At 69.5% G+C, this 19847-nt stretch overlaps 1 protein-coding gene across 20 annotated transcripts in view; it reads right to left on the reverse strand.

The window, feature by feature from the left end:
• BRSK2 (BR serine/threonine kinase 2) overlaps positions 1-19847 on the reverse strand; it is a 49735-nt gene that overhangs the window by 1821 nt on the left and 28067 nt on the right. For 3 of the 20 annotated variants that reach the window (XR_011484451.1, XR_011484452.1, XR_011484453.1), the window contains exons 2-22: positions 18322-18416; positions 18009-18094; positions 15332-15472; positions 14344-14460; positions 13879-13912; positions 13623-13691; positions 13260-13406; positions 12567-12598; positions 12107-12271; positions 11924-12021; positions 11702-11852; positions 10144-10209; positions 9096-9113; positions 8264-8324; positions 7391-7598; positions 7102-7150; positions 3561-3684; positions 2842-3022; positions 2670-2759; positions 2398-2492; positions 398-445 (exon numbers count right to left, since the gene is read on the reverse strand). Coding sequence is in view for 15 of the 20 variants with exons in the window: in XM_070457900.1 (XP_070314001.1) it covers positions 2407-2492; positions 2670-2759; positions 2842-3022; positions 3561-3684; positions 7102-7150; positions 7391-7598; positions 8264-8324; positions 9096-9113; positions 10144-10209; positions 11702-11852; positions 11924-12021; positions 12107-12271; positions 12567-12598; positions 13260-13406; positions 13623-13691; positions 13879-13912; positions 14344-14460; positions 15332-15472; positions 18009-18094; positions 18322-18416 (2018 nt within the window). In the remaining 5 variants the exon portion in view is untranslated. Of the gene's footprint in view, positions 1-397; positions 446-2397; positions 2493-2669; positions 2760-2841; positions 3023-3560; positions 3685-7101; positions 7151-7390; positions 7599-8263; positions 8325-9095; positions 9114-10143; positions 10210-11701; positions 11853-11923; positions 12022-12106; positions 12272-12566; positions 12599-13259; positions 13407-13622; positions 13692-13878; positions 13913-14343; positions 14461-15331; positions 15473-18004; positions 18095-18321; positions 18417-19847 lie in introns of all 20 variants that reach the window. The other 17 variants (XM_070457894.1, XM_070457896.1, XM_070457903.1 and 14 more) reach the window with 11 other exon arrangements.

Below are 19847 nucleotides of genomic sequence, written 5' to 3' on the forward strand. Positions count from 1 at the left end.
GGCCGGACCCCAGCCTGCGGCCCAGGGATTAAGGGACCCCTGACCTTGGGCCGGAGCCCGCAGTTGGGAGCCTTGCTGGCCTTGGGGCCAGGGCGGCCCTTCCTGCTCTGAGCCTTGAAGTCCCTCCCTGGCCTGCCCTGATCTTGGGTTGGGCCTGCGGCCGCTCTGAGGACTGAAGGAGGAAGGTGGCTGGTGGCAGAGACTGGGGGCTGGGCACAGCCGGGCTCCTTGGGGGCCAGCGCGGCCACGTGTGCATGTCCAGGCCCCTCAGGTACATGGGGACCCCAGGACAGCCGGGGTTGGGGGCAGCACCCACCAGGAGCAGGCTGCAGGGGGTGCAGGGGTGAGCGATGGGGTGACAGGCTGGGGGGCCCAGGTGCGCGTGAGGGCTTCTTACCACATTTGGAAAGCCTCCCCGTCATCATTTCCATACAGTTAGTGGTGTCTGGAGCACAGAACGGAGAGAGGAGGGGAGACGTGTGAACACAGCTTCCAGCTCAGACCTCCAGCTGGGGGCAGCCTCAGGCCGGGCCCTGGGAGGGGGCGGGGCCCTGGGAGGAGCGGGCCGAGGGCAGGGCCATGGCCAAGGGTGGGCGGGGCTGTGGCCAAGGGGTGCGGCCAACGCAGGCGGGCTAAGAGGGCCGGGGCTCAGAGCTGGAGCCGGGCATGGCTCCGCAGAGGGCAGCGGAAAGCGGGGCCCCTCTCCTGGGCACTGGGGGGGTCGTGCCTGGCCCTCCCTCCCTCCGACTCTGGGCCCAGCGCATGTGCCTCGAAGCTGAGAGGTCCAAGCCTCTGGCTGGGGTCTGTGCTGGCTACCTTTGGGTCCTCAGCCTACCACTCACCCTTTGACCCACTGGCTACAAGGCTCCCCTTTGCCCCAGGCTCAGGGAGCCACCCTCTTCCCTACTCTCTCCACCCCCTGCTGGGCCGGGTCGGGTGGGCTGAGGGTGGGGAAGGCAGCCAGGCCCTCTAAGGGCCCCTCCCTGGGCTGTGGTGGGGCCCTGCCGGAGTGGTCACCAGGTCTCAGACTGGAGCCCCAGGGGGACCCCAGCTTCTGCACCCCTCCCCCCCGTCCAGTGGCTCTAGGAATGAACTCTCTGGACAAGCGAGTCCAGTATGAGAGGGAGGGAACAGGTAAGGGCCGACCCCTGGGAGGGGCTGGGACTCCTCAAGTCCAGGGCTCCCTGAAAGAAGGCAGGGCAGAGGTCCAGAGCCGGCACCCAGCAGCCTCCAGGGAGCAGATTCAGACCCGGAGCTGACGCGGGCGTGGGCCTTGCAAAAAGAATCGGTCCACCAGGTTTGCTACTGGGCTGGGGCCTAGCGGGGGGACACTGGCTGACAGGAGGGGGCCCTCTAGGATGGGACTCTGCCTGGCCAGGAGCAAAGAGGGCCCATGTCCCTGTCTTCCAGGCAGTTCACCAGGCACCCTGCTTGCTTCCCCGGACAAGCTGTTCTTCCCCAGCTTCGGCCTCCCCCTGGGAACACTGCCTCCTCTGAGGTGGGGGCATTAAAGGCACAGCCCCCAGGCCAGCCAGCCCCAGGGCCAGGGGAGTGGGCCCCCTCCGTGGGTCAGAGCCCCCCAGCCCCAGCCCCCCCACCAGCGGGGCACACGTGACAAGGGGCGAAGGTGGAACACAGACGATGGAATGAGCATGGCAGGGCGGGATGGACGGGGGCTGCTCGGCCTCTAGGACCCCACACACAAGCACAGACAGTTGGTCATGGGGGCCCTGAGAGGGGGGCTCTGAGGGGGGCTCTGGGCTGGACCCTGTGCTCTCCAGGCCCACAAGGGCCTCAGGGTCAGCTGGCATCTCCCGCTGCGAACCCACGCCGCACGCCCTCCCTGACACGCCACTCACCACTCATGCACAAGCCCCAGGTCTCACCCACACCCGCGTGGCTGCAGCCCCTTCCCCGGCAGGGCCCGGCAGGGCCCAGCAGTGCTGACGCTCAGGCTCCCGGGCCTCCAGCGCTGCAGGCCTTGGCAGCGCCGGCCCCTGTGTGCCCCGCTCTAGGCCCAGCTGGGGGGCCCCTGCTTTGGACCCCCCTGTCCTGCCCGTCTAGGGGAGGGTGGGTGGTGGACAGCCCCTCACATCAGCCAGAGTGGGTACCAGAGTGGGTACCACCCCCGCCCAGGAGGATGCTCTGCCCCCAAGGGCACAGGGCCCTGGCAGGACCCTGGTCACTCCGGAGGAGCCCACTCTCGCTGGCCTGGGGCCGGGTCGCCCCGTGTCCAGCTGCTCAGCTGTGTGCTGGGCCCGCGTGGCCTGTCCAGGGCCAGGAGGTGGCCGCTGGATGTGTGGGTGGGCGCAGGGCGCCCTCCTCGGGCCGGCCTGGCTCTCAGAGGACCTGCCCACAGCCCCCTCCCTGCCCCGGCGGTGGGGCCGGACACCTTACCTGCCAGCGTCAGAGGCTACTCTCGTAGCTGGTGGCCACCTTCTGGCCCTTAAGCCCAGCACCCCAGCTCAGTCCCGGAGCTGGCGGGGGGGGTTCTACAGTGGACAAGAGGCGCCTTTCAGCGTGCGTGCGGCCCTACCTCCCTGGTGTGCAGACGCCGCTGGCGGGAGGGCCCTGCTCCCTGGGGGCGCGCGGCTGCGGGCCAGGCGGCTCGCGGATGGGCCGCGCCCTGTCCCCAGCCCTCGCGCGGCCGCGCTGGGCCCCGCCCTCACCTGACAAGTGCTGGGCAGAGGGCTGCTCGTGTGTGCTCAGCAGCTGGGCCTGAATGGTCTCCACGACCCTCTTGAAGCGGCGGCTCGGGCCTGGGGGAGACAGGGCAGGTGAGGGGCAGGGCCGGTGGGGACCCCGCGCCCAGGTGAGGCCCCGGGCTCCCCAGCGGCTCACCAGACAAGAGCGTGAACGTGACCGAGTAAATGCCATTCTCCTTCTGCGCGGCTCCGCCCTCCGTGTACGTGATGTCCACCTGGAACTTGACCGGCTTCTGGAACACAGCCGGGCCCCCCGTCGCCTTGTACTCGGCCCGGAAGCTCGTCTGGGAGATGACGCTGTGGCTGAGGCTGGGGATCTGTGGGCGCAGGCGGCGTGAGCGCGGCCTCCCCTTGTGGAGCCGCCCCCCTCCAGCCCTGGCCCCCAGGCCCCAGCGGCGGGGGCTCTCCGCCTCAGGCAGGTGGACCCCAACACAGGATGGACCCCGACACAGGGCAGAAAGCAGGGCCCAAGTTGTGGGAGGGGAGAGGCCGGGCCAGAGCCTGGGCCGCGTGTAGGGGATGCGCGCCCCCGGGGTCGAGGACCAGCTCTGCTGGATGCAGGCCTGCGGCTCTGGTCGGGCCAAGCAGCCTCTGCGTGGAGGGGCTGTGGGGCGACCCACCAAGGGGGGCGTGGGGTTGCGGGAGGCGGGCAGTCTCGAGGCCCCAGGTGAACCCCCAGACCCGCAGAGACCCCGCCCCATGACGAGGCCTCAGGCCCCTCCTCAGCGCGGCTGTGTCACCCCACCTGACCCCCGCCCCCAGCCTGGGCCTGCCCCAGGGGACACGCGTCTCCCGCCCCCCGGCCCTGCCCAGGCTGGGGTCCCGGGGGCAGGGACCGCGCAGCGTGAGGCTTACCGACAGGAAGGCGTGGACAATGTCAGCTTTGATGGAGCTCAGCGGCTTGTCTTTGATGACCACAAAGATCTGCTCCTCCTTCTCCAGGCTGATGAAGTTCCCGAACCAGGACTTCTTGGCGAGCCTGGGTGCGGGCGGACGGCTGGTCAGCTCAGGGCAAGCCAGCATGCTGTGAGTGCCGGCCTGTCCGCCCCCTGGGCTGCGGGCAGCTTGCTGTCCTAACTGGACCCCTACCCTGGCCCCAGCATCCTGACCCTCAGCCCACAGCCCTGACCCCCACCATCCTGACCTGACCTCTGACCCCATCATCCTGACCCTCAGCCCACAGCCCTGACCCCCACCATCCTGACCTGACCTCTGACCCCATCATCCTGACCCTCAGCCCACAGCCCTGATCCCCACCATCATGACCCTGACCTCTGACCAATTATCCTGACCCTCACCCCACAGCTCTGACCCCCACCATCCTGACCTGACCTCTGACCCCATCATCCTGACCCTCACCCCCCAGCCCTGACCCCCCACCATCCTGACCCTGATCTCTGACCCCATTCTGACCATGACCCCATTCTTACCCTCACCCCACAGCTTCTGCCTTGACCTCATCATGGTGACCATGACCCCACAGCCCTGACCCCCACCATCCTGACCTGACCTTTGACCCCATCCTGACCCTCACCCCACAGCCCACACCTTGACCCCATCACGGTGACCGTGACCCCACAGCTCTGGCCCCCGCATCCTGACCCCCATCCCAGCTGTGACTGTGACCCCATCTTGACTCCATTACTCCTGGCCGACTCCCCACCCTAACTGTCCCTCCATCCTGACCCCTGACCACCCCCGCCCGACCCCGCAGCCCTCACGCTGGTCCCACAGCCACCCCCTCCCACCTGGGTGTGGGCAGCAGCCACTGAGACCCCGTCAGGAGGGGAGAATGGGGGGCGCCCTTCCCTCAAGTGACCCCAACCCCAGCCTTGCGTTAAACTGTGGTTTGGGGGTGACTTGCGGAGCGGCCTCCCTGCGGTTTCCAGGGAGAGGTACCCGTCGGGGGCTCTATGGGTGGGGTGGGGGGCGACCCTGCGCAGGTCTGCCCGGGGTGGGGACAGGGATGAGGTCAGATGCCCCAGATGCCACCTGCCCTCCCGCTGTGCCTGGGGACTGGTGCCTGGCGCCCCTGCCCAGGTTACTCCTAGAACACCGAGCCCGCTTCGACCCCTGGGGGCCCAGCTGCTGCTGGGGAGGGGCGGGGGCCACCCCAGGGACCCAGGGCGGCAGCACCCTCTAGCACGAGAGCCGCATCTCATGGGCACCCTGCCTGCCCTGCCCATCGCCCTCCGTCCCTCTGCCGCGTCCGAGGCCCCTCTCTGGGCCGGGCCACCCCTCAGCACACACGTCCTGCCTCCTGCATTCAGCCCGTCAGGGCCCCTCCCGAAGAGGACAAGGCCTGGGACTCGCTTCTGAGCAGGAGGGCGGTGGGCCTCTCCCCGGAAATCAGGCTCTGAAAGGCTGGCCTCCCCCTGGCCAGGGGCCTCCACCTTGTGTGGACAAACTGACACGGTCAGACACAGCGGGGACAGACAGACGTGATGCGGAGGCTTGCGTGGCCAGGAGCCTGAATCCTGCCGGTGACCAGCTGAGCCTGGAGGTGGACAGAGCCCCGGATGGGCCTTGAGATGACCGTCATTGGCCAAGACTCTAAAACGGGGCCTGACCCAGAGACCGGGTGGTGGACGAGCGTTGGCGGGAGCGCCTGCCCGACGCCAGCAGCTCAGCGTGGACATGGCCAGGGCTCCACAAGCAGGGGCCCCACCCAGGCCAGTCTTGCTCGGGCAGCGCTGGCAGCGTGAGCAGTGGAGCCTGAGGCCCTGTGGGCGCTGGGCTGGGTCTTTGACTTGCGGGGAATCCTCCCGCTGTGCAGCGCTGCTTTTTCTTGACCATTTCTGGAGCTGCTCTGAGGCCCCTGGTGACGCCACGGTGACAGGCAGCCTGCCCACAGAGGCCGTGTCTACTCATAGGGCTGCAGCTGGCCTCCAGGCGTGGCCTCCAAGGCAGAGACGCGGGACCTGCCCTTCCCAGCCCGTGGTGGTCACTGGCCACCTTCGCCTCCTTCCGCACAGCCTGCTGGCTCTGCAGCTGTCGGCGCATCAGAACTCTGCGGGCCTGAAGTTCAGATGAGGGCCGGAAGGCGGCCCTGGAGTCCGTGGTGGGGGCCGGCACCCCGTCTCCCTTGACGAAGAGGCCAAGAAACAGAAGTGCTCAGTTGTGCACTCGGCGTCGGGTCTGATGGCAGCCTGAGGGACTGGGAAGGCCTGTGCAGTCCAGTCTGGGCCCAGTCGGGCCTGTTGGTGAAGGCGTGTTGTCTGATAGCAGCTTTTACACGTGTGACACGGACTCTGAGCCTCACCCGCTGGGGGAAGGCGCTGAGAGCAAAGGCTGGGCCTCCCAGAGGAGACGGGGCTCGCAGGCCCGAGATGAGGCACCTGCCTGGTTCCCTGCCCATAGACCCCACGGTCTGCGCCATCGTGCAGGCTGGATGCGAACGCCGCGCACACACAACGGACCGAGGCTGCGACCACGTGGAGGGCACGTCTCTGGGTGGGCGACCACGACCTCACGAGGAGTGGGTGCCAGGGATGCCCCTGCCCCAGAGCCACCCGTCTGCTCCCCCGTCACCCACACCCACTGGGTGCCAGCCAAGGCCCTATGGCGGGGGGATGAGGCCTCCAGGACTTGAGCGTGGGCGCGGGAGGCTGTGGGCTGCCTGCATGTGCTATCCGCTGCTCTGGATAGGCTTTTTTTTTTAAGCTTTTCTGGAAAACCTAACAATTAAGTTACAAACGTGGTTGCCAGAGTGCTGATGATGGCAGGAAATCTGGCCGAACGGACACCAGCGGGGGTCCCAGAGGCCCCGAGACCCTGCACCTGGGGCTGGCGGCCCCGCGGCTCCAGCCCGGCGCTGTGTTCACAGGCCCCACGCAGGGTCTCAACACTGCGGTAAGGGAGCTTCTCTCGCAGTGAGGTCACGGCAGCCCTGCCCACGGCCACCCCGCAGGTCGCGTTCACACGGTGAAGGGAGAGAGGCTAGGGCCTCTCGGGAGTCTGGGCCGCAGACATGGGGACTTGTGTCCAGACGCCCAGGCAGCACTGCGTCCCTGTCACCTCATGCGGATGGTTGGCAGAGGTCCTTCCTACAGGCACCTCACAGCTGGCCCCCAGGGGCTTGGGGCCCGCCAGCTTCCCCGCGTGGAGCCCATGGCTCGCAGCAGGAGCGGACAGTCACTCTGAGGGGCGGCTGTGCAATCCCTGCCCCCTGCGACCCCCCACCCCAGCTGCAGTCTGGGCAGACCTGGGCAGGCCCGCGTCCCCTCCCCACCCGGCCCGGCCCCGCGCCTGCCCTGGCACTCAAGGTGGAGACGCGGGCGGCCCCACCGCCCTAGTGACCCCGGCCTGACACCCAGGGTCCATCCTGGATGCCCACACACTCCACATCCAGGCAGCGGAAGGAGCCGGCAGCTCACACACACGCAGGGCCACTTACTCTGGGGACGACTCTGGGGTCAGGTTGGACATCTCCTCGGGCGTCGGAACTGCGCGGGAAGGACAGGGAAAGAGCGCGGTGACCGCCCTGCCCCCAGCAGGGCCGCCCGCACGGGGGGCTGTCCGCTCTCCTGGTGCTGAAACCGGGCTTCGCCTTCTCTGGCCTCAGCCGGCCCCGCGGGCTCTGATGGCGACCCCGCCCCCCGCGCCCTGCCCTCTGACTGGGTGCGGCTGCCGTGCCCTGCCTCCCAGCAGGGACAGTGCCCTCCGCCGTGTCTGGCCACGCTCACCTTGCAGTTTCCGGCGGTGGAAGCGGGGTGACCCCAGGAAGCTGTTCTTGATGGAGTTGAGCCGCGTCCTCCAGGGCACCCCTCCCACGCTGGGGCTGGACGGCGGCGTGGGGTTGGGCGTGCCGGCCGGGCTCTCCTTGGGCGTGTGCACAGGCGTCCCCTTGGGGGTAGGGAGGGGACTGCCCCTTGGAGAGGGGTGAGGGGTCACCTGTATGGTGGGGACAGATTTGGTGTTCAGTTCAGTCCCGGTGGGTGGGAGCTGGGCAGGTGACGGCAGGGCGGGTGGGCCCGGGGGCGGGGCCAGCTGCGGGCTGAGGGCCCCTGGGACAAGGGGCTGGGCCTGGGTGCCCGCCGGGAGCGGGTTGGACTTGGCGCCCTGCAGCGGCTTGTCGGTCAGCTTGGCCTTGCTTGGCAAGGTCTGGGTCTTGGGGTTGGGCCGCGGGGCGGCCTGCGAAGGGAGGAGGTGTCCAGGCCGGGAGGTGCTCCGGCAAGCTTCAGGTTCCGCGGAGGTGGCCGGGGGGCAGGCCACAAAGGGGAGCTCATGGGGCAGGGGAGGCAGGACGAACTTTCTAATAGGCTACAGGGCAGGCGGGAGCCGCAGGGAGAGCAGGGGGCCCCCAGAGCCCAGCGCGCGCCCCGCCCCCCGCATGCCCCACCCCCCGCAAGTACACACAGCGCCAGGAGGACCCCAAGGCAGGAGGGGGGAGCAGGCGGGCGGGGGGAGCGTTCGCCACAAAAGGAAATGACACACGAGAAAACAAAACAGAGAACGTGCAGTTAGCGAGAGCAGCCGGAGCCCCAGAGCAGCACGCAGGATGGGGGTCCACCCGGCCGCCCCCCGCCCGGGCGCGCCCTGGCAGGCGGCTCACTCACCCGGGGGCTGCTGAGCGGGCTGGTGGACAGGCCTGAGGAGGCGCCGCTGATGGATCTGGACCTGGGAACACAGGCGCGCAGAGCGGCTCAGATGGCGGGGGCCAGCCACGGGCTCCTGGCGCCCCTCCTCTCTGGGGTGCCCACAGAGAGCCCCGCAGCAGCCCCGGCCCAGCGCACGCCTGGCAGTGCCCAGGGCCGGCTGCCATCCCCACCAGCCTCGCACCAGGCCCAGGAGGGCCGGGGCCCCTGGGGGCCGTTGGAGCTGGCGGCCTGGGGGCTCCTCTTCCCCCCACGCAAAAGCTGCCCCACGTCTGAGGCCCGAAGCCCCAGGTCAGGAGGGCAGAGAGGGGCCCTCAGCAAGGCTCGAGAGCCTGGTGAGCAGAGGGACAGGGGAGGCGAGGCTCCTGGTGTCCCCTCTCCATGGGCCCACTGACCTGAGCCCAGCTGAACCTCCAGGCTGAGTTGTCACAGACCCAGAGTCCTGCACTCCGCCCAGTGCCTCACCCCCTGGTGCCTGGGCACCAGCCCAGCCCCTCCATGCCCACGGCCCACCCGTGTGGCCCAGAGCCGCCCACCGCCCCGCCTCGCTCATACGGCGCCTGTTACGGCCGTCAGCAGGGACACAGACTCTGTCCACCCCGGCCCTGTGTGGCCTGCAGACCTGGCCTGGGCATGACCACAGAGAGGTCACTGGCCCAGCACGCCCGGCGGAGACCACCATGGCCGCTGCCCCCTCGGGGCAGGAACCGGACACCTCTCGGGGCAGGGCCGGGCCTGCGGGGCCTTGCTCCACCACCCATGTGGCCTCGAGGGAAAGGAGACGCCCGCTCACCCCTGGGCGCCGGCCATCCTTAGAGGAAGGAAACCGGAGGGGTCGAGGCAGCCACAGGAGAGAAGAGGACAGAACAGAGTGAAGGGCGGCCAGACCGCCTGCCCGGCCATGCTGCCCACGCCGCGGCCAGCCCCTGGGCCTCGGGGAGGAGCCTGGTCCCCGCAGGCCAGGCCCCCGGCACCCATGGGCTGGAGCCCCATGACGACGACCCTCCGACCGCCCCCACCTGACGCAGCCACGGAGCCGGCACGGCGCTGACCTTGCCCTTGGCAGCCCCAACCCAGTCCGCCCACGTCCGCCAGGCCGGGCCCGAAGCTCTGAGACGTGAGCACAGAGCTGGGGCTGGCGGCGGTCCCGGCAGGGGCCCACCCCCGCACTGTGGCCGGCAGGGGCAGCAGTCGCGAGGTTGCCGCTCGGCACAAAGGAAGCAAAAAAGCAGCACAGAGAGACGGGCCGCGCCCACGCCCTACTGTCTAGCCCTGGAAGCTGAGCTGCAGGAAGGTCACGCCAGCGCGGAGCAGCCGGCGGGGGGGGGGGGAAGGGGGCACGGAGGGGGAGCCGGGGGGCCAGAGCAAGCGAGGCCCCGCCACGGGCACTGCCGGGCAGCGGGCCCTGCAGGCGGGGCGCCGGGGGCCCGGAGGGCCGGGCCGCGTGCAGGGCCTCCTGGGACCCGCACAGCCCCTGCCCCTTCCTGGGGAGCCTGCAGCGCCCAGGGCGACCACCGCCACTCTGGTCCTTGTGGACAGTGGGGCGGCCCCAGACATGGGCCAGTGTGGAGTGGGGAAGGGTGGCCAAACAGGCGCAGAGGCCTGCCGACCACAGCCGAGGGCAGCCCAGGGCCCAGGGCGGGCAGAGTCCGGCTCTCCTGGCCCACCCTAGGGGGCTGCATTCCTCCTCCTGGGCGTCAGCCTCAGCTGACCGGCCCTTCTCCCCGGCTCGCGGGAAGGCTCCCTCGCCAGAGGGCGGAGGCCACCCAAGGCCCGGCCCTGCCCCCAGGCCCGCCGCTGTCTGTGGGGCTGGGGCGGGGGATGGGGGGCAGGGTGTATACCTGTCTTCTTTGCTGAATTGGGGGTGGGCTTCAGCGATATCCAGGCTTTTACTGAACATTGCTTTACTATAGCGGGAACAAAGCGAGAAAACAGAGTTACTGCCGCGGGCCCGCCAGGCGGTCCAGGAGGCCGGCCCTCCACACATCCGGCACAGCCCGCCGGCCGCGGCCAGGCGCACAGGAGGGCCGGTCAGGCAGGAGCGCCGGGCGCTGGGCAGGGCGGCCTGGCCCGCCTCGGAGGACACCTGGCACCGCCCGGGGTGTGGCCTGCCACCAGGACAAGGGGCCAAGCCAGGGGGGAAGCAGCCTCTGAGGAGGAGCAGAGAGTGCGGGGGGCTGGGGTGGGGACCGGGGAGGGGGCAGCTTTCCGGTGACCCCTGGGGTGGGTCACCCCTGACTGGTGACCCCTGACCCCGCCTCAGCCCCGGCAGCCCCTGAGGCACGTGGGCCTGAAAGGCACAGCGGAAGCCAGGACGGCCGCAGGTGGGGTGTGCGGGGTGGGGGGAGGCTGGCGGGCCCGCAGCTGTGGAACTGGAAGCCAGCGCGAGGCTCGGGAAGGACGGTGGTGGCCTTTCTGCGGGGCCCCTCCAGGAGAGGCGTGCTCCAACAAGCTGGAGGCGGGCACAATCCGGGCAGGACCTTCCTCCTGTTCCTCCCTGCCCCCTACCCCGGGGCAGGACCCGTGGGCGGTGGACTGCAGTGGCCGGCAGACCTGGGGAGGGCCCCAGAAGCTGGGACCCCAGAGAGTGGGGGCTGGGACCACCCAGGGTGGGGGCCATGGCCAGTGGGTCAGTGGCCCGTTTAATCCTGACAGTGGCCCATAGCCTGCAGTTCTTCAGAGGCCTGGCTGGCCCCAGCGCCGAGCACCCAGCTGACTGGCGTGGCTGGGGCTCCTCCGGCAGTGAGACCTTCCGCGGAGCTCCCACCCCGGGGCATCCCCAAGGGCTGAAGGCCCTGCCGGGGCAAGGAGGCTTGGTCTCACCCAGCATCTCGGGAGCAGCAGAGGCTCTGCAGGGCCCCAATGCCCGTCCCTCCTCAGGGGGGTCCAGACCCCCCCACCCCAAGATTCCATGTCTGTGACCCCTGCGTGGCCACAGCTGACCCAAAGATGGGCTCAGCACCAACCAGGGTCAAGCCTCCTGGGCTGCGGCTCTGAACACAGCTGCCCTCCGCCCAGCCCAGCCTGGCCCTGCCCAGTCTAATCCACTCTGGCCTCGCTCCGTCCAGGATGGCCTCACCCAACCCAGTCTGACCCAGGCCAACCAAGCAAAGCCCTGCCCCACTCAGCCCAGCCCAGCCCAGCCTGCTCCGGCCCAGAGTTCAGCCCAGATCACCTTATTCCAGCTCAGCCCAGCCAGCCAGCCCAGTCCAGCCCTCCCCAGCCAGCTCCGTGCAGCCAGCGCAGCCATGCAGGCCCCCGCCCCCCAGGCACAGCCCAGCCCAGTGCCACGCAGCGGCCTTGGCCCAGCCCCAGGGCCGGGGTGCAGAGAGGGGCCAGGCCCGGTGCAGCGCCGCCTGTGAGGGGCGCCGCCCGGCCAGGGCGGCAGGAGGCACGCACCTCTGGCCATGCTGGGCCATCTCCAGGGCCCGCCGCGCGGGCACGGGGGAGCCGCCGTCAGTCACGCTCAGCACCTCCATGGACTTCCGCTCGGGCCGCCGCTTGCCGTGCCGGTTGAGCATCGGAGAGTCCACGCGCTTCCGGGGCGGGTCTGCGTGCAGATTGGGGTCAGGGCCCGGCAGCCCGCAGGAGCGGCGCGGGCCGGCCCCCGAGACCCCGTACCTATCTCGTTCCTGGGCGGCAGGTCCTCGTCCTCGTGGCTCGGGTACCTTTCCTTCCGGTCCAGGAGGAGAAAGTAGATCATCTTCTCCTGGTTCTCCCTGCAGAGGGTGAGAGGCGCCGGGAAGGGTGGATGGGGGTCCCCGGAGGGCGGGACCCCGCCCCCAGGCAGGCCCCTGGACGCACTCCTCGGACAGCAGATCCTGCAGCAGCTTGTTGCGGTCCCGGAAGCAGCCGAGCGAGTGCATACTGTCCAGCACGTCGGGGTCGATGTCCTCCAGGCTGGGCAGCGAGCGGATCTGCACCTTGCGGGGGACGGGCTGCTCCGGCTCTGGCTCGTTCTTGCCTCCTCTGCGGGGACAGGGCCCGGTCACTCCCTCCAGCCGCGCCTGAGGCTCCTCGCCCGCTCCCCGGCCCTGGGCCTGAGTCCTGCTGCTCTCCCTGCGCCCGGCCTCTGCACATCTCCTGCGTCCTGCCTGTGCCCAGCGCGGGCCGGCCAGGGTCCCCGAGGGCTGGCCTGGGGCCCCGGAGGCTGGAGGCAGGCCTGCGCTGGGCCGGGCCCTCCCCCTCCCTCGCCGTCCCTAGTGGGCCCTCCGGGCCACAGAGGCAGGCAAAGCGGGCGATGAGGGCAGGAAAAGCTACTTACATATACCATATGTGTTTCTGAATGTGCTCTAGCTACAAGGAAAGAGAAACAGGGAGTTAGTAGGAGGAAGGAGCGGAGGCCGCGTTAGGAGGCCAGAGGGGCAGGAGCGGAGGGGCGGTGCGGGATGCCGAGCAGAGCGAGCCAGTCGCGGGGGTGGGGGTGGGGGGGAGGGGGAGGCGGGGGAAGACAGGTGTGGAGCCGAGGGGCAGGCGGGGACGGCGGGGGCTCGCAGAGGGGGGCCATCCCAGACGCCTGGCTAGCACCCTGAGCCTACCTACCCACGGGGAAGAGAACAGGCCTCCCTAGGGGGAGCGGGGCTCCGGGGTGGGCAGCAGGAGCCCCTGGGGCTCGGAGCGGGGAGGGGGAAGGGGAGCAGGGGGCAGCGGGGGGCTGGACACAGGGAGAGCAGGAGGCATTCCGCCCCGACGGGGCGCGCTGGGCCTCTTCAGAGCGGGGCCCCCAAACCCTGGTCCCCCCAGACGCTGGCTCCCCCACCCCACCGTCGGGCCTCCCCGACCCTGGTCCCCCCCAGACCCTGGTCCCCCCAGACCCTGGCCACCCCTAGACCCTGGTCCCCCCCAGACCCTGGCCACCCCTAGACCCTGGTCCCCCCGAGACCCTGGCTCCCCCCTTCTCCCGCCCCGGAGCCGGTCCGGAAGAACCGCACTCAGGGCTCTGCCCGGGCGCACGCACCGTGAGGCGCCGCGCCGCGTCCACCTCGATCATGCCGCGCAGCAGGCTCTGGCAGTCGGGCGGAATGAAGTGCGGCATGTGGAAGACGCCGCGCTTCACCTTCTCCAGCAGCTGCCGCAGGTTGTCGTCGTCGAAGGGCAGCGCCCCCTGCCGGCGGAGCGGGGTCAGGGCGGGCGGACCCACAGGGCGGGGCGTGAGGGGCGTGGGGGGCAGAGGGGCGGGGGCAGGGCGGGGCGGGGGGTGGACCGTGGTGGGGGAGCAGGGGGCGGGGATTGGGGGGATGGGGGCAATGGAGGAGGAGGTGCGGGGACGAGGGGCGCCGGGAGGACCGACGAGGCGGGGTACGGGCGCAGGGAGCCTCACCACCAGCAGCGCGAACAGAATCACGCCGCAGCTCCACACGTCTGCCTTGCGGCCATCGTATTTCTCCCCCTGCGGACAGTCCTGGGGTTGGCGGGTGCGCAGGGCCGGAATTCTTGCGGGGACGGAGGGTCTGGGATGCGCTGGCCCCGGGGGCGGCGCCTCGGACAGGCGGCCAGGCCCCGACCTGGGGGTCTGCAATCACCGGGACAGGGAGGCCCCTTGTGTGGACAGGGGCTGGGGTGGGGTGGCTACTTACCCGGATCACCTCTGGACAGGCATAGTGGGGCGACCTGAAGGCAAAGCCGAAGTCAGGGCAGGAGGCTCAGGACGCACCATGCCCCGGCCATCCCATCCCCTGGACTTCTGGGCTGACCCGCAGTACGGCAGCAGGTGGAGACTGAGGGCGGGGTGACCCCCGCTCCATGCCTCCAGACTCTGCCTGGCGTGGATGCCCTACCGGGGCGTCCCAGGGCTTTGGTGCCAATTCTCCCACAGCCTCATACCCTCTGCATGCTCCCGGGAGCCAGGGACCCAAGGAGCCGGCGGACAGAGGCAGGACCACGGGGCACGCCTTATCCCCGCCCCGGCAGCCCCACGAGGGAGCCGAGCCCCTGCCTGCAGCCTAGGCCTTGGGGCCACCTGGCGGGGCAGCCATGGGGCCGGGCTGCGGCCACCGTCCTAGCCCGTGTAGAACCGGAGGCCGGCTCGGGGCTCAGCTCACCCGCAGCTGGTCTCCAGCAGGCTGTCGCCAACCTGCAGCGACGCCATGCCGAAGTCTGCGATCCGGATATTATTCTTCTCGTCCAGCAGAAGGTTTTCTGGTTTCAGATCCCTGTGGCTGGAAGGAAGGCGGGATTGAGGCTGACCGCCGCGGGAGCCCTCGGCCCCCCTAAAACCCCGCCCTCACAGCACGAGGCCAATGGCAGCGCAGCCTGCTGACGTCACCAGCGGCCAATCGGAAGTCTCCCTCGGGCCGATGGCTGCAGGGTGGCAGCATGGGTGGACAGGGCTGCCAGCGATGGGCACGCTCTGCTTTACTCCCTAGTCTCTCCCCTTTCCTGCTTCCCCCACCACACCTCACACGTGTTCTGGGCCCTTCCCCCACCACACCTGCTCTGGGCCAGCACCAACCTGGGGCCCCCAGACCAAAGATGCACCGGCCCCGGGGCCTCTGAAAGCACCACGGAGATTTGGGTGAGGAGCTGGAAGAAAGCTTTCTGATGCCCCGAGGGGGTCAGTAGGGATATACTGTCTGATCCAGTGGGGGGCGGGGGGAGTGCAAGAGCTGGCGGAGGCACAGCAGCAGGGATGGGGGCTACTCGGTGGGGAGTGGGGCGCCTGGGGCGCCCGCACAGAGATCCAACCATTGCGCCCTAAAGGGAGTCAGGATGATGAAGCTGAAGCTTCAATACTTTGGCCACCTGATGCGAAGAGCTAACTTACTGGAAAAGACCCTAATGCTGGGAAAGACTGAAGGCAGTAGGAGAAGGGGACGACAGAGGATGAGATGGTTGGATGGCATCACCTACTCAATGGATATGAGTTTGAGTAAGCTCTGGGAGTTGGTGATGGACAGGGAGGCCTGGCGTGCTGTAGTCCATGGGGTCGCCAAGAGTCGGACACGACTGACAACTGAACTGAACTGGGGTGCCTGGAGGGGCAGAGGGGCACCTGGTGGGGGCAGGGCACCTGGTGGGCGGGGCACACACCATATGGAGTGGCTGTGGCAGAAGTCCAGCGCAGAGATGATCTGGCGGAAGAACTTCCGGGCCTCTTTGGGGGTCAGCCTCCCCTTCTTGACCAGGTAGTCAAAAAGCTCTCCACCAGACACATGTTCTAGCACCAGGTATCTGCAGGGGGCAGGGAGGCATCGGGTGGGTGCACCCAGCCAGGGCACCACTGGCCAGAGCGGTGGACCACCACCTGGTCCCAGCACTGCCCCTCGGCAGGTGGGCGCCCACCCACTCCCCTCCTGGCAGGCCCAAGAAACAGGCCCACACTGAGCCTCAAGGCCAGAGAGCACTGAGGTAGCTGACCCTCTCGTGAGCCTGAGGTTTGGTCCTTCCAGGCCCTTTCTGGGCTCCTGAATGAGCGAGGACACATCAGATGCTTAGGCCCTGAGGGAGCCGGGGGCCAGCAGGGCAGACCTCAGAAGGGATGGGGGCGGGCAGGGCACAGCTGGTCTGGGAAGATGTGCTGTAGGGCAGGCGGAGGGCCTGGGGAGGAGGGGCCAGGGTGGGGGAGGGGCCTGAGGAGGAGGGGCCAGGGCGGGGGAGGGGCCTGAGGAGGAGGGGCCAGGTGGGGAGGGGCCTGAGGAGGAGGGGCCAGGGGAGGAGGGGCCAGGGCGGGGGAGGGGCCTGAGGAGGAGGGGCCAGGTGGGGAGGGGCCTGAGGAGGAGGGGCCAGGGTGGGGAGGGGCCTGGGGAGGAGGGGCCAGGGTGGGGGAGGGGCCTGGGGAGGAGGGGCCAGGGTGGGGAGGGGCCTGGGGAGGAGGGGCCAGGGTGAGGAAGAGGGGGCAAGGTGGGGAGGGGCCTGGGGAGGAGGGGCCAGGGTGAGGAAGAGGGGGCAAGGTGGGGAGGGGCCTGGGTGGGTGTTCAGATGGCAGGTAGGGACGGCCCCCACTTGGCTCAACACAGCTGGGTGGTGTATGGGGGGGACCCCACAGCCCTCTGAACAGAGAAGTGGGCTGTGTCTGAGCTGAGCCTCCTTGGGGTGGAGCCTAAGGGGGGTTTCTGGGGGGGGGGGGGGGGGGGGGGGGGGGGCGGTGGTTCTCAGAGGAGCTGGGACTCAGGCTGAGCACAGACCCTGAGGAACCCCTGGTGGGAGCCGGGCAAGGGTGGTTCTGGTGGTCTGAGGGGGCTTGGGGACAGGAGGGGGTGACAGGGACCATGTGGTGGGACCAGGGCAGGCAGGGATGGAGGTGTGGGCCTGGGGGGGGGGTGGCATCAGGAGCTGGTCTTACAGAAATGGAGGGGCTGGTGGAGGGGGCCTGTGTGTGGCGAGGAGGAGTTGGGGGAGGAAGGGCCTGGGACACGGGGTGGGGACACAGGGTGTCAGCGGGGAGAGGGGCGGTTCCCAGGGCCTGCCCTGTTCCTGAGAGGGGTCCAGGAGGTGCCCCAGCTCAGGGGCAAAGACCCCCGTCTGAGCTCCCACCTCCAGGCTCCTGGCCCACCCTGGCACCCGGGAGGGTGCTGGGCCCAGCAGCAACCAGGCTGGCCAGCCTGTGACCTCCCAGCATCCTGTCCCGTCACCCAGCCTGTCTTGACCGTATCCCCCACCTGGCCTGCCATCCCTGGTCCCTCCCTGCTTCTAGCTCATCCTGGGCAGCCTCCCAGGAGCCACACTCTCTGCCCAGCAGCCCCATAAGTATTAGAACAGCAGGACACGTGACTGTCTCCTGTGTGTAGGCAGACGTGGGCCAGACCTGCCCAGCACCCACCCGCACCCCAGGCTCACAGGCTGTCACCGAGACACGACCAGGTGGGTCCTCAATCAGGTCAACAGGGGTGATGTAGACAGGAGGGGAGACCCATGGGTCGCGCCCCTCATCGTGGTCCTGATGGAAGCTCTAGCTCACCAGTGTTGGGGGCCCAGAACCACCCCCACCTCCCTCAGCCCCCAGGCCTGAGGTGCGGGGGCGCTGTTCTTCCCGGGGCCCCATGGGGGCGGCTTGTCACACCGTCTGCCACTGAACACTCGGAGGGGGCTGTTGGTGGGGCGCTGGGCCCCCTGCTCCCCCAGGGCTGCCCAGGACAGAGCCCCCGGGGCTGGCCGGCCTGCGTGCATCAGGGCGCAGTCAGGGCCGGGCTTGAGGCCCCGAGGGCTGGGGCCACGGGCCTGAGGGGCGGTGCCAGGCCGGCGTCCCGCCCTCACTCCCTCGCTCCGCCGCTGTCCCAAGAAGGGCGCGGGCCCTGCATCCAGCCACGCCCGCGGCAGCAGCAGAACCGACGCCCCCTAGTGAACCTGTGAGCGGGCGGCCCCACCCCGGGTGCGCTCGCTGAGGCCACGCGCGGGAGGGGGCACGCGCGTAGGCTTTGCACGCAGTGAGAGGTCCGCCGGCCTCGATGGTGACGGAAGGGCAGCCACGCTCCGCAGACGGACAGCAGGCCGTGGCGACGGTGCAGCCAGCCAGCCTGGGGTCCCCACGCCCGTGAGGAGCATGCGGGGGCTGCGCGAGGGTCACGGGGCAGGGGAAACGGCCTGAGTGGCTCCTGCCCCTCGACCCCTGCCTCCGGCCCCGCCCCCCAGCACTGTCCCCAGGAGGTCCTACTCCCGGACGCTCGCCCCTCGAGGCCCCGCCCCCGGAGCACTACCCCCAGGAGGCCCCGCCCTGCAGGCCCCGCCCCCAGGTGGCCCCGCCCCGCTCTCCGCACCCAGCAATACCTACAAATATTTTTTGTTTTCATAGACGTCGTGCAGCTTAAGGACGTGGGGGTGCTCGATCAGCTTCAGGATCGCGATCTCCCGCTCCACCTGCGGGGGACCGCCGTCACTGGGGGCTCCCCCGGGGGGTCTCCCTGTCCCCCAGCTGTGCCTGGTCCCTGCCCCCTGCCCCCCCCAACTGTGCCCGGTCCCTGCCCGCCCACCCCCGGGTCCCCTTCCGTGAGCTCCCAGCTCCCCACCCAGGTATCTTGGAGCATCTTGAACTTCCTGCCCCCAACCCGGTCACCGGCGGCAGGGCCCCCACCCTCCCCCCTCACCTTCATCAGTACAGACTCGCTGAGCTTCTCCCGGTTGACGATCTTGACGGCCACCTTCTGGCACGTGACACAGTGGATCCCCAGCTTCACCAGGCCTGGGGGGACAGCAGGCCTCAGACCCTGTACAGCCAGGCCGTGGCTCGAACCCTGCCCTCAGGGCCCCTCACTCAGCCCCTGCCCCGCCTGGCACGTCCTGAGCCAGACCCCAGGAGCTCTCTGCCCCCACTCCTCAGGCACCAGCCAGAGGCTGCCCCCAGCACAGTCCCTGCCCCACGCCACACAGCGTCCTCCAGCCTGGCCTCAGTCCGGCCTTCACTTCCTCGCCAGTGACGCCTAGAGTCCCTCCCCAGACCTCAGTGGGGAGCCAGGGCGACACCCAGTCCCACACGGCAAACCCCCCTACCCCCCCCCTCCCGCCAACGCTGGGCCTCACCAACCCTGCACCACTACCCATCACCCTCCTTCTGGCCTGAGGGACCCTGGGCACCCACTCACCCAGGACACCGGTGCAGGCGCAGGGCCCCTGCCCGGGCACCCGCTCACCCGGGACACCGGTGCAGGCGCAGGGCCCCTCCCCAGGCACCCACTAGCCTGGGACACTGGTGCAGGCGCAGGGCCCCTCCCCGGGCACCCGCTCGCCCAGGACGTGGGTGCAGGCGCAGGGCCCCTACCCGGGCAGGATGATGTCAGCACACCTCTGCTGTCACCAGCAGGGACCCTCAGTCCTGCTCGCTGCCTCCCAGCCACGTGGGCACAGCCAGGCACCTGGCCCTACCACCCGCCCTCCCTCGAAGATTCAGTGGCAGAGCCCATGACAGCCTCTCTGCCTCCCCAGCCTGGTTCCTGGCCTCCTGGGCCCTCTGTGGCCTCAGACCCAGGCACTCTTTGCTCTCCCCTCCCCAGCCTGGGCCCCACCTGGACATTCCCCAATAAGAACGGAGGTGACCACCACAGCTGGAGCCGCCTCCAGCACGTGGGAGCCCAGAGGCAGCCCCGGGGGAGATGCGGGGCTCCCAGCACTGCAGCCTGTGCTCAGCCTGGGCGGACGCGTCTCATTCACGCTCTGTGCTGCTCTAACTTCGACCTCGACGCGGCTCGTGGCTCCAACCAGCTGGGTTTGCACTTGCCCCTTTGGATGCTGCTGTGGGGCAGCTCTCAGAAAACTGCAAAGCCCTTTGCTTGGGAAGCAAATCTTCTGCCACATCCAGGTTCCCCTAAGGGGCATGTGTCTCTTTATCTGACCACTGGGGTCATTTCATGAGTGCTCACACCTTCCCAGCAGCTTGCGTCCTCCTCCCCGCCTGCTGCCTCCTCCCCGCCGCCCCCCTGCAGCCTCACCCATGGTCAGTGAGCTCGCAGGTGGCTGGGAGGTGATCTGTGCTCCCCAGAGGCCGGTCAAGGGCCGGGGACCAGGCCTGGTGGAAGTCCTGAGCCCTGAGCCCGCCCTTCCTCAGCTCGGCGAAGGACGGAGGCCCCGCAGGGGTGCCTGCTGAGCCCCAGCTCCCGCCGGGGAAGGGCTGTGGCTC

Source organism: Odocoileus virginianus, chromosome 28 (genome assembly GCF_023699985.2).
Source record: "Odocoileus virginianus isolate 20LAN1187 ecotype Illinois chromosome 28, Ovbor_1.2, whole genome shotgun sequence".
Taxonomy (NCBI): domain Eukaryota; kingdom Metazoa; phylum Chordata; class Mammalia; order Artiodactyla; family Cervidae; genus Odocoileus; species Odocoileus virginianus.